Raw genomic sequence first — 14474 nt, forward strand, 5'->3', positions numbered from 1 at the left:
ACATGTTGAGTTGCTTTGATATTATTTATAAAGGCTCAACCCACTAACACTATTGTAGTCTGCTTTTAACCTGGGCTTGTGCGATTTTAAAACACGTCACAAAGGTCTGAAACTTGTTTTCTGAAATACCCAACATCTTATCAGCATTTTGCCGACATAGAAAAACTTGTTTTCTTATATACCCAACATCTCATCATCATTAGAATTTGTCTAATTAATGTATCACAATTACATTGAATCTCATCATCTACTCCAAATAAGAGAAAAATTCATAATTATTTTACGAGAATGGAAGCAATAATATACAGAACTAGAAAAATGGAAAACTTTTTTGTCAAATAATTAATAATATACATATATTAGGGAATAACTTTTTGATTTCCTTTTCCATCTTGAGGACCATGTTGTCTAAATTATGCTGCTTACGATTCCAGGTGGATAAGCCAAATATCATGTCTTTTTTTGTGTAAATAATTGTAATGATCCAAAATGCTTTGGATATTTTACGTACACACTCACCTTTAATCCCTTATATATAGCTTCATTTAAGTTCAAATTTCTCAAAACATATCTTCCTTCAATCATCAAGAAAGAAACATTATAACAGCTTTTTTTTTTCGAACTTGTTGAATATGGAAAGAGTGATGAAGTTGGGAGGAGAAAGTCCAGTGGTGATTTTCACTAAGAGTAATTGTTGCATATCTCACAGCATTGAAACCCTAATTCGTAGTTTTGGTGCAAACCCTACGATTTATGAGCTTGATGAACTTCCAAATGGGATGGAAATGGAGAAAGCATTGGTTGAATTAGGGTGTAAGCCTAGTGTGCCAGCAGTGTTCATTGGGAAAGAATTAGTTGGTGGTTCAAATGAGATAATGAGCCTTAATTTGAGGGGCAATAAGCTCAAGCAATTGCTTATAAGGGCTAAAGCCATTTGGGTATAATTATAATAAAACTATATATTTGTGATCGTTTAGAAAAATAGATAGCTTGCCAGTTATTGAATATTTAATCTACTGGTAGCTAGTTGTTGTTCTTCTCTTTTCTCCCATTTAATTTATACTTTATGTATTTGTTAACTGATTTTAAGAAATAATATTATTAGTATCTCTATTGATCACTTAATTACTACATCTGTGCTTAATTTCTAAAGATCCAAAGAGTGTAAACTTTGATTGAATCAAGATCGTCTATTTGAATTGACTTATTTTAAGTGGTGTTAAATCAAAATAACTTTATTTGAGCATTTAAAATCTTTTATAAAACAATGCATGTAATGTTTTTATAAATTCAATAAAATCTTAATGTTGTTGAGTCGGCCTTGATAAAAGGCTTAGGAGTTAGGACTACGATAGTCGATTATCCATATCCTTAAAAGTCCAAAAAATAATTCAGTAAGGATAGAAGGGAACTTGCAAACTCGATCTTGCCTTTCAGATCACCATTAGTCTCATCTATCATTTAAAGTCTTTAACTTTCCTATCGAAGATTTGAGATGTATTTCAGATTTTAAAAATGTATTAGATGCTGCTCTTTATACTTATGCCACTAGGTTTTAAGATATTCTTTGTTGTTGTTTCTATCAATTGTGGCATGACTTCATTCCCTTTGGGAGTCTCGTATATGTATTTCTTTCGACTTACATACCATTTTGAAATTCTCGGGGTGTGCGCCATCATGACCTCAGCTTTTTGGTCGTGACATCAACTATCTCATATTGTTGTGGCTGTTCTATAATATTCTATATGGTACCATGTAAACCGTCATTCCAAACAATAGTTTTATACATTGGATGAATATTGTTAAAGTGTGTGACCATCTCATTTAAAAGCTTAAAAACTTAAACTGTTAGAGAAGACACATTTTTATTATTTAATTATGTTCTCAACCGATATGAAATATGTGGCCTTTCGAGATAACAATGACCCTTTTCTCTTCCTTGAGCCATTTTAAGTATTAGCCAAATTAAAATTCCTTCCATTTGTACACTATGCATGCGCATGTCCATAAGATATGTTCTGATCAAGATTTTCATTTGACAACATCTAAAAGATTGATGCGAATATATATGATACTATTCAATTAGTTGGATTTCTTTATTAAGCTTACTAAATAAACATTTGGTGACAATAAACTTTTTCTTCTAATATTTATTGTATTGCCACTATATTTAATGGCAATTGAGGTGAGTTATTACATTCGGATTTGCTAAAGTCTTTAGCAATATCTATATAGAATATTGGTAATTATAAGTACTCATATTATATTATTTGTCGATAAATAATATATATATATATATATATACACACACATATATAGTCACTAATTATATTTATAATAGCTAAGCTTGACTTAAAAGTTGGTCGAACCTACTTTTAAGTCAGTTTTTGATTTCTGAAAGTATTTGTCAAATATAAAAAATAACTTAAAGAAGTAAAAAATGACTTAAAATAAGTTTAAAATGACTTAAAATAAGTCAAAAATAAAAAATAGGTATTTATTTTTTTAACTTAATTTCAATTTGATTTTTTATTTTTGACTTAAAAATTATTTTTAAATCAATCCAAACAGCTCTAGCTCTAAATAATTGCCACACAATTTTGATCTATTATAATGGCTGCCACTATAAAGATATGTTACAATGGGAAAAAGTATATTCCGCGTGCATGGATATGGCACAATGGCATATCAAGCTACAATAAAATAGTAGAAAAGGTATAATATAGTACAATATAACTACTTTAAATTTGTTTATTAACATTTTCACCATTATTATTCTTTTTCAATTTTTTTTAATCGCTGGGGCGAGATCTTTATATTGATGAATAAAATTACAATGCTAATATGAATAAAATTACAAAGCTAATTAGGGGAGCTTAAGCTCGATCCACTGTTCCAAATCGCAACCAATAACTGCTTTGCAAAAACTAAAATTCTGGCAAAAAGTATACAAGTTTTGCATAAATTTACAAGTCTAGCGTGATAGATAAAATTAGCTATAAAATCTCAAATGGATTAGTTTTATACAAAATAATTCTTCCTCTGGTTATGCCTTAGGAAATCCATTTATATGAGATCAAGTTTGTAAGGTCGGATGACTATCGATGGTAGGTGAGCATAATTAGAGAGTTGGCTATTTTCACCATTATTATACTGCAAGTACGGAACTAAAAGGGAAAAATCCACTTGGAGTCAATTACAAAGATTTTGTGGGGAATAACTTTTTTGATTTTCTTATCATGCTTGAGGGCCATGTTGTCTACACTGTGCTGCTTTAGATAATTAGCCAAATCATCCACTACATTATATATCATTTGTTTTACTACATTATATATCAGTAGTTTTTTGCAAACTAAATTGGAATAAGTCATGCCTTTATGGGAAATTTAGTTTGTCAACTTTTTCCACACACCCATACACCCCCCACCTTTTTAGCCCCTTATAGATTCAAGTTAAGATTTCTCAAACAATCTGATCCTTCAAGAAAACACTAGCAATTAGCAAAGCATATATATTACACTTTATTTATATAGTTGAAATTTTTGAATATGGATGTAATTATTTAAAATTTATTAAATAATTCAAATTATACTAAATTCATGAATATATTAGTCCAAATGAATATTGTGGATTAATATAATCGATTTAATTATTTAAATTCAATAAATATGAATTTAATTAAAACCCGCTCCATAAAGCCCATATGCCATGTCACTTAAATTTGATTGGGCCGAAGGGAATCCTATTCCTACCAAGAATTCTAACAAGAAGCTAGAGAAAACTCATGGATCAAAAGCCACAAATTTCTCTACAAACTAGAAGTTGAAGAATTCAAGTGTTCAAGTTCAAGATTAAGTTTAAGATCAAGATCAAGAGTGATCAAAATCAAGATCACCGGATTCAAGATCTTGCTTGAAGCCCTTGAATTCAACTAGAAGTCAAGATCAAAATAAAGTTCAAGTTCATCGAAGATTCAAGAACAAGCTCTAAAGGCCCTTGAATCCAAGATCAAGTTCAAGATCAAGATCATCAAGTTCAAGTCCATATCAAGTTCATCAAATCCACAAATCAAGATCAAGACTACAAGATTTAAGATCAAGCTCAAAGCCCTTGAATTCAAACTAGAAGTCAAGATCAAGATCAAGTTCAAGACAAATTCAAGATCAAGCTCGAAGCCCTTGAATTCAACTAGAAGTCAAGATCAAGTTCAAGTCCATATCAAGTTCATCAAATCCACAAATCAAGATCAAGACTACAAGATCTAAGATCAAGCTCGAAGCCCTTGAATTCAAACTAGAAGTCAAGATCAAGATCAACTTCAAGACAAATTCAAGATCAAGCTCGAAGCCCTTGAATTCAACTAGAAGTCAAGATCAAGATCAAGATAAATTAAAGTTCAAGTTCATCGAAGATTCATGAACAAGCTCCAAAGCCCTTGAATCCAAGATCAAAATCAAGTTCAAGTTAAAGTCGAATTCAAGATCAAGCTCAAGAGCCCTTGAATTTATATTTGAAAATAAGAATTCAGAGGAATCATAGAGATTGTAACACTTGCACTTTAAATCAATAAAATGATTGTTGCATAATTTTCCGTTCTTGATTATTATTTTCTTGACGCGAATTTTACTGTCTACAATGGAAAGAGTGATGAAGTTGGGAGCAGAAAGTCCAGTGGTAATTTTCACCAAGAGTAGTTGTTGCATGTCTCACAACATTGAAACCCTACAGTTTATGAGCTTGATGAACTTCCAAATGGGATGGAAATAGAGAAAGCTTTGGTTAAATTAGGGTGTAAGCCTAGTGTGCCAACTGTGTTCGGAATTAGTTGGTGGTTCTAATGAGATAATGAGCCTTAATTTGAGGGGCAATAAGCTCAAGCAATTGCTTATAAGGGCTAATGCAATTTGGGTATAACACTATTATATATACTTTCTGTATTTTGTAAACTGATATTTAGTAATAATATATAAACACCTTTATGTTATACATATTTTGTGCTTAGTTTCTTCTTGTGTACTGTGATTTTCTAGACTCAAATTATAACAAATTACACGAAAGTAATTATAAATATTACTACTACACAAATTTCAATGGCAATAAAAATACGTCACATTAACATAGAGTGATAAAACTTTTACCAGCAGTTTGAAGTTGACCCAAGTAAAATCTCATATTAAAACTCAATCGATAAGAAAACTTTCAACTCAACTTTGTGCTAAGGGATTCTAGTGTCCTTAATTCATATCCAAAATAATTCCCACACTAAAGAATTGACCTTAACACCTAAGAAAAATTAAGAATTACTCGGTACGATCTTATTCACAAATGAAGAATGATTCGAGTCTTAACCTAGAAATTTTTTAGGTGATACATCTCCATATTCGAATGTTCAACACCTTGAGTTAAGGTCTTGCAAAACAAGATGTTTCTAGAAAAATAAGTTTCGTCGATGTCTGTGTATAAATTCCGTTGAAGAAAAAAGCATCTCAATACGGATTTTTCCATTCTAGTTTGAGCTGGAGTTCAAACCCTCTAATAAGAAACTAAGAGATTCTATAATCTATAAAGGAAGGCAGTGTATTAGCACTAAGTGAACTCTATTCGTTGTGCTTCTTATCTACCAAGTAATAAGAGTGTCTCTTATTCTTTCTTGTCTATTGTTAATTATCAACCTCAATATTTGATTATTAATGTTTAGCTTGCTAAGGCCGAAGTTCAATTGCGTGTGTGAAACATTATTTTTCAAAATGGCCAATGATTGGATCCATTTGATAAATTGTTCTTTCAAAATAGAGCATTAAGGACTGATGATGAGATGAATAAAAAGGAAGCTTCTTTGTATAGCATGTTTTGATTTCTTCTAAGCCATTTTTATTCTTATTTTTTCTTTTTGTTTAATTTTATGTTTATATTCAACCTTTAGAAGTAGATTAGTTCGAAATTCAACAAGATCTTCTATGTTTTTATATTTTATAAATATATCTAAATATTCAAATTTCAGAAGAGATTAGTTTGTACTATGTATATTTAATTTTTAATGTTGAAAGCGGACAAGTTTACTAGTTAGACATAAAATTTAAACTCATTTATAATAATCTCATGGAATAACCTAAACATATCAATGTTCTATTACACTTAATTTCCGTATAACTATATTTTTGAAGAACAAAACGTAGGGGCACAAATTAAATATCTGTAATATAGGAGACTATTTGTGCAAACACTTAAAGAGTTTATATTTAGAAAATCCAAATAAGAAATTTGGTCAAACTGTGACTTACACACTAAACTCAAATGATAAAATTCTACAATTCACAAAACTTTTTTCCTCTCTCAATAAAGTTCTTTAGTTGATTAACAACAAAAACAAATTTCACTCCTATGGATTCTGGAAACTCTTTTGCTAATGTTAACACCGCTCAAATTTCATCGAATCATGGAGAAAACTTTGGTATTTATGTCTTCATTGTTTGTTCTAATTTGAGAAGCTTGTATAGATTATTTATATAAATTTTTAAAACTTTATTGATGTAATTAGTGATTATTGAGTTTTCTTGATGGTTGTCAGGTGTAGTTGGTACAAAGTTAATCCGTGTGAACATTGGGCAGGTAAAAATATATATTTTTTTATTAATCTTTAGCCAAAACCTAAAGCATGTATTTTTCATAGCATGATTTACAAAGCTTAGTTTAACATGTATGGTATTCTACTATTGCAACAAGCTTGAGTTTTGAATTTCATATGAAAAAAAAGAAGAAATTAATTTTTTTGCTTGGCTTCCTTGTTACTCCCTCCGTCCCTATTTAGTTGTCCATATTTCCTTTTTTAGTTGTCCCTATTTAGTTGTCCATTTTGACAAATCAAGAAAGGACAACAAATTTTTTCCTATTATACCCTTATTTACACTTCTTGAAAATTGTAAAAGTGTATGTTGTTTCCCTCCAATTTATTTCACTTGAATTCAAAGAAGTGGTTGTAATTTTGAAGTGAAAAGTTGTCATAAGGGTAAAATTGTAACTTCACTGTGCTAATCATTGTTGCTTAATCTGTGTGTCATTTCTAAAGTGGACAACTAAAAAGGGACGGAGGGAGTATGTATTTTGGGTTGATACGCCAATAATTAATGGGAAAAGGGTCTGATATACCCCTCAACTTTGCCATTTNTTCAAACTTTTCAACTTTACAAACCCACTTCCCAAAAGGCAAAAATTACCGTTCCCACTTCCTACGTCTAGTCGTCTACAGACTATAGCAGTGTCGACCATTCCGGCAACCAGCAGCACGCAACAGCTGCCAATCGACCAGTAGGCAGCCGTAGCACAACAACGACCGGTAAATTTCAATGTTATAACAAGGCTACATTTCAATGTTAACGATAATTTATTATTTTGAATCATACAATAATTTGAAAAATAGAGTAAAATAATCAAAAAGAAATAAACATAAAAAAAATAAACAAAAAAATTACAAAATTTTAAAAAGCCCACTAAGCAGGCCCATAACAAAAAACTGAATTAACAAAACTGAACCGAAATAAAAAAAACCGAACCGAAATAATAAAAACCGAACCGAACCGAATTATTTCGGTTCGGTGTTCGGTACACGTTGTACAAGAACCGAAAACCGAAAAAACCGAAAAAAAAAAAACCGAAACCGAACCAAAATACCGAATGCCCAGCCCTAACGGAGGGAGTATGTATTTTGGGTTGATACGTCAATAATTAATGGGAAAAGGGTCTGATATACCCCTCAACTTTGCCATTTGGAGCTGATATGCCCCTTGTTATAAAAATGGCTCATATATACCCTTACCGTTATACAAACGGCTCACATATGCCCCTACCGTTACAAAATGAGCTCACATATACCCTTCATTTAACGGGAGTGAAAAAATTAGTTTTAAATTTATATTTTTGACTCTTAAAAATTATTTAGGGGTATATTTCTTCTAGCAAAATTCAAGGTATATTTTAATCTTTTTCATACATAAATTATTTTTTGACTTCTTTGATTATAATTATTTGAGTTTCTTATTCTTATTTTATTTTTTTCTTTCATTCCTTAGTGTAAAGAAAAAAATTTAAAACTATTTTTTTGTGGCTATATTATAATTTAAAACTAATTGTTTTGTCTATATTGTAATTTAATTTTTGTATTTTGAAGAAACAAATTTGGTTATCTATAATAAGTTTTACAAGAATATTAGTGAAACATAAATAAATTTGACCATCAAAATAATAAATTTAAATTAGTCATTGAAACAAAAAAAAGTCAAAAAAATATTTTTGAGTAGGATTAAATATACTCATATGGAATTATATATATATTTTTAAAAAAATAAAAAATTCAACGAAAATTAATTTTTTTCATTTCCGTTAGAGAAAAAGGGTATATGTGAGCCATTTGTATATAAGTAGGGGTATATATGAGCCACTTTCATAACGAGGGGTATATCAGCTCTAAATGACAAAGTTGAGGGGTATATCAGACCCTTTGCCCATAATTAATTGATGGACAAGTATTCAAGGATGAAATAAAAAACCCAAACTATACAAAAATTAATTGACGCTCTAATGATAAAATAAACTTATGCTTTTGATAAGTTACTTTTTTTATGTTTCATGAGATAAATAAGGCATTGTCATCAATTCATGTGACACGTCAGAGTTTTATTTGTGTGTTTCGTTCAATCATGACTATATATTCCTTTTATTTGCGTAGGCTAGATCATGACCCTTCTATCATAACATCTTCTAGTGCATTCAATTCTTGTTTTTCCTTGGACTTGAAACATATACTATTTTTCATCTTTTGCATTTTAACGAATTACTTAAAAGGATTTGAAGTTAAGAAGGAAGGTGAATAACCTGTGTAGATTCGTGAAGAAAAAGCAATGAATAATGAGAGAATTATTATGGGTCTCATAGCTCCATTTCTTAAAATATAAAAGTCAAATGTAACTAAAAAAATATTTATATCATACCATAATCAAACTTCTTTTTTTAAATTTTTTCTTGAATTGAAGTTCCTGTCTTGTGCTGTTTTTTGTTTGACTTTACTAAATGATACATACCTATTATCTATTACGCAGGACATTGTATTTAAGATAATGGATTTCTTACAACAAGAAGAAATGGAAATTTCTATTCAATCTGTAACTGGAGAAGTATGTAGTGTCTCCTTCGAAGAGATGGGTGGTGACATTGTGACATATGAGGTGTGTATATGTTTTAGCTTTAACACACTTACCTTTTTCCTCTATTTATGTTGAGGCATGTGTGATATCTTTGACCTAGTTTCTTGCCATATTGACCTCAAATGTGTGATGAATATTGGCTAGAAGTCCAAGGTTAGACCATGAATCTCACAAAAAATTTGAACTCCCTGAGTTGATGTTCCTTTTAATGCTATCATTTACTTTATACCTGGCCCATATGAGATTTTTCCATGCTTGAGAATTTCCTTTTGACCATTTTTTTGGACAATGTGTTTTCTGGATTAGTATTTAGCTTGAATGAATTCAACCCAAATAGAATATTTTTTCCTCAATCTCCACCATATCTTTATGGCAAGTGTGTAGTGATGTCTTAGAGGATTCAAAGGCCCACTCCACCTTCATATTTAGGGAAACAAAGTTTATCCCAAACACCTCAGTGATACTTCTTTTTTTCAGTAGGAGATCCCCAAAAATATCTAGCAATGTGTTTCTCAACAAGATCAATGAATCTTTTGGGAGGGTTAAGAGCAGTGAGGGTGCATGTTGGAAAAGACTAAAGAACACTCTTTATGAGAACCATCCTTCCACTATATGAAAACATTTTTCCTTTCCAACTATTCATTCTTTTGACTACTTGAGTCATTGTGTTATCAAAGTAAGCAATTAGTTTTCTTCCTACATAAATAAGACACCCTACGTAAGTAAGAGGATATGGTTTATTAATGAAGCCAGTGTAATTTCATAGCCTGTTAATACAATAAGGACTTGTTTTAGAGAAAGTGAGGAAGAAAATTTTGTCCTTATTTACCAATTACCCTGATGCTTTCTCATAGTTTTTGATTTGTTTCATAATCATCTTGACAGTATGTGATTTTCTACTGCTAAAGATGATGATGTTATGAACATATGATAAATGATTGATTTGGTGCCTCTATTATTCATTGAGAATGGTATGAAATCTTCCTTTTCATTCAGAGTGATGAGGGATCTTGAGAGAACATCAGCTGCAAGAATAAATAAAGAGGGGAGAGAGGGTCTCCTTATTTGCGCCCCTGAGATGAAGAGAAAAAACTATGCCAAGTACCATTAATAATTATTGAGTAAAAATTATTGGAGATAATTCTCTTAATCATATTAATCCAAAAAGTATTGAAGCCAAATTTGTCCAGGACCTCCCTTGTTAGGTTTGGCAATATCATGGACAATATCCTGAGCAATCATCATCTCCCTTGATTCTTAGTGATAATCCTAGACAACATAGGGTTAAGCCTCTGGAGAAGATTTTTGAGATGATCTTGTTGGTGTAGTTATTGAGACTGATAGGCCTGAAATCACTAAATCTGGAAGGAGAGTCAATTTTAGGAATTGGAGCTAGGAGTATAATACTTAGTGAGCTCCTTTCCTTTAAAATATTCTGAAAATAAATTCACAATGTCATTTTTGATAATATCCCAATAAGTCTGATAGAAACATCCATTGAAGCCGTAAGGACCGGTACAACTATCATTGCTCATAATGAACACTACCTCCTGGACCTCTTTTTCATATGGAATCTTGTTCAACAACTCATTATCATCATCGGTGATAATCTTTGGTATACAATTGTTAATATATCTATTTCTAGTGGTTTGATGGAGGTTGAAGAAACTCTTGAAATGTTTAATGTAAACTCTTGCAATTTTGACAATTAGTTAGATCAGGTGCCAATTATGAAGTATAAGGTTGTCAATAGAATGAAAGGAACAATGTGTTTTGTTGATTCTAGACTAAGTATATATTGATTCTATATGACTACTACAACCAAGAGATAAACTAAGAAAAAAGTAAGACTTATCTATAACCTAAATACAAGGAGGAAGTTACAACAGAGTCCTAAAGAGCAGACACTACTAACTCTAATCCGCTATTATGCCCTCATAAGTTGGTGGTGTCAACAACATCCAACTTGTAAAATTATTGCACAAAAGAAGCTTTGGGAAGAGGTTTTGTAAGTATGTAAGCCACTTGATCAACTGAGTGAAGGTGGTGAACTTCAATATCCTTGTTGTGAGTTTGCTCACAAACAAAGTGAAAATCAATGGCGACATGCTTCATCCTTCTACGGAAAAACGGATTGGAACAAATGTAAGTAGTGCTGATGTTGTCACATAAAACCTGTGGAACTCCTTTAAGTAAAAGAAAAGTTCATGAAGAAGATTTGTGAGCCAATTGGTTTCTACAACAACAACAGCCACAACCCTATACTCAACTTCTGTATAGGGTCGAGTTACAGAGCATTGTTTCTTGAAGGACCAGGAAATTGGTGTGTTGCTAAGGAGAGTAACATAGCCAGAGGTAGAAGTGCAATCAGGATCACCAGCCCAATCTGAATTAGAATAAATTACCAAATAAGAAGAGGGAGCTTTGACAATCTGTATTCCATATTGGCAGGTGTGACGAAGATAATGAAGTAATCACTTGACTACTTTCCAGTGAGATTGTCATGGATTGTGCATAAATTGAGAGAGGTTGCTAACTGTGAAGACAATATCAGGACATGTAAATGATAAATTGCAACTTTCGAAATACCCACCTATAAAGAGTACCATCAACCGGAGGATCATTCAATGAAGCTAGCAAAATGGTAGTTGAAGTCATAGACGTAAGAGCTCCTTTACTGCCTAGCATGCCAACATCGTGTAAAAGATCAATAATATACTTGTGCTGGGACAAAACAAGACCAACAGTAGAAAAGATAACCTTATCACCCAAAAATAATGGAGTTGTCCAAGGTCTTTTAAGGAGAAACGAGTGGAAAAACCATCTAGTGTATGAAAAACCCCACGAATCTAATTTCGAGTGATGATTATATCATCCACATAGATAAGAACATAAACAGTGAATCCAAAATTATGCAAAATAAATAGAGAAGAATCAGATTGGGACTCGACAAACCCAACAATTAGCAAATAATTTTTGAGCTCATTGTACCAAACTCGGGGACCTGTTTCAAGCAATAGATTGGTTTATTCAACTTGCAGACATGGGTGGAGAGACTTTGATCTTCAAATCCTTGTGGTTGTCTCATATAAACTTCTTTCTCAAGGTGTCCTTGTAAGAATGCGTTATTGACATCAATTTGATGGATTGGCCAGTTGTATTGCGTCTCAATGGTAAATACAAACTGAACAATAACTCGTTTGGCTACCGGGCTAAAGGTGGAATGGAAGTCTAAGCCTGGACTTTGGTAAATCCATTTGCTACAAGTCGAGCTTTATACTTGTCAATGGAACCATCAGATTTATGTTTTATATAAAACAACCACTTGCACTCAACCACATTCTTCGAAGGAGCAACTGAAACCAAATCCCATGTCCAATTCCTAACAAGTGCATCAAATTCAGCTTGCGTGGCTTTTCTCCAGTGAGGGTAATGACATGCTTGTTTGTATGTATGAGGAACAAAGAATGAAGAGAGTTGACCACTGACACTAAACTGTTTGGATTTATGGCTATTTATTTTGGAGTGTGTGACCATGAGATTAATTGAAGTGGTCGCCACAGGTGAAGGAACAGATGTATTCAAAGCAAGTGCAGGTTGGGAAGGGTAATCATCAAATGACCGAGAAGGTAGGTTAGGGGTGGTATATGGGAAGGGAGTGGTAACACTGAGGTACTTAGTTGTTGGTGATCTGTGTTGATAAGTGATTAATGGTCTGGATGATGGTGGGGGTTGAGTATTATTTGATGGTGGTGTAACGGTGGGTGGAAATGAATGAGAGGATAAATTCTGAGAATTACCTGATGTAATAGACACCTTTTGATCCAGCATGCGTTGAGTTGGGTAGTGGAAAGTGCACGACCAGAGCATCTGGGAGTGGATGAAAAGAAGCTAAACTTGATGGTTTATTAGTCACATGTAGAACATCAGAACAAATTTTCCAAGCGATAGCACTGCTTTGTTGAATTTAGATTGGAAAAAATATCATGAAAATGATAGGTATCTTCCAAAAACTGAACATCCCTGGATAAGTATAATTTATTTTTGATGAGATCAATACATTGGTGGCAGTAATATTTATTAGAAAATCCTAAATATACACAAGGATTAGATTTTGGCTCTATCTTATTTTTGGAATATGGTTTAAGCCACGGGTAGTATAAAGAACCAAAATTTCTTTGGGGTTCAAACTTTGGAGCCTCTTGAAATAAAACTTCATAAGGGAATTTATTTTGTAAGTTTGGAGTGGTTAGATATTTTATAAGTTAGACTTCTTGGTGACATGCAACCAAAAAGATGAGGGCAAGGAGGCTTGATGCAATAAGGTTTTGGCAGTCTCAACAACATGTTGTGTTTGTGTTCAACTTATGCCACTCTTTGAAGCATTTATCGAGGCATCATGAAGTTTTCAATATCATGGGTTTTCAAATGTGAAGATAAACCTTGAAACTCACCACTACCGTCAATATAGAAAGACATAATTTTGGTTTGAAACCGATGCTCATGGGATGTAAAGTTTGAAAGACCTCAAGAACTTCCTTTTTTGATTTTATAGTGAACAACCACATATATTTTGAGTACTGGTCAACATATAAGGCATAATATCTCTTGTTATCAATTGATAAAACAGGAGATGGACCCATAAATCAGTATAAATTATTTGCAATGGTCATTGACTTTATAATGAATTTTTAGAAAAAAGGTAACCTGCGCATTTTATTAGAATAACATAAATTACAAAGGAAGCGGTTCTAGAGGGTAAAGCTGGAAGAGAAAACTGATGTAAAAATGTGTTTAAAGTATGATGATTAGGATGGCCTAAACACCGGTGACACATGTGTAGAGGAACAACAACATTGTATTGAGGGGAATGATATGCACTGCCTGATGGCCACTCATATAGCCCATCTCCATTCTGCCCGCGAAGCAGAGGTGCCCCCGTACTCAGATCTTTCACAAAATAAGAAAAAGAAAGAATTCAATGGACGTATGGTTATCGCGGCAAAATTTGGAAACAAAAAGAAGATTATTTTTTTATAAAATGAGAGCATAGCGTATTGAGAAGCTTAAATTGCTTACTCGATACACTTAAGTTAGTGTTACCGGTATGAGATATTGAAATGGTGTTACCGTCCCTCATTGCTATCTCCTCTAGACCATGGTAGGTGTGCACATCAGTAGAGTTTTACTAATTAGATGCCATATGATGAGTGTGCTTGTATCAACAATCCAAGGATCCTGTTGAGTTGGAGAGTGAGCAGCATAGTTTACCCGGGC

General features: G+C 32.4%; 1 protein-coding gene across 1 annotated transcript; it reads left to right on the top strand.

Moving 5' to 3' along the window:
• The first annotated feature begins 565 nt into the window (after positions 1–565).
• On the top strand, positions 566–1108 carry LOC125855462 (monothiol glutaredoxin-S1-like). Its single transcript, XM_049535186.1, has one exon. The coding sequence runs from the start codon at positions 633–635 to the stop codon at positions 942–944; it is 312 nt and encodes a 103-aa protein (XP_049391143.1). The 5' UTR covers positions 566–632; the 3' UTR covers positions 945–1108.
• Positions 1109–14474: the final 13366 nt, after the last annotated feature.

Source organism: Solanum stenotomum, chromosome 2 (genome assembly GCF_019186545.1).
Source record: "Solanum stenotomum isolate F172 chromosome 2, ASM1918654v1, whole genome shotgun sequence".
Lineage (NCBI taxonomy): Eukaryota > Viridiplantae > Streptophyta > Magnoliopsida > Solanales > Solanaceae > Solanum > Solanum stenotomum.

Coding starts and splice junctions, on each gene's coding strand:
- LOC125855462 (XM_049535186.1), top strand. CDS start 633: ATGGAAAGAGTGATGAAGTTGGGAGGAGAAAGTCCAGTGGTGATTTTC.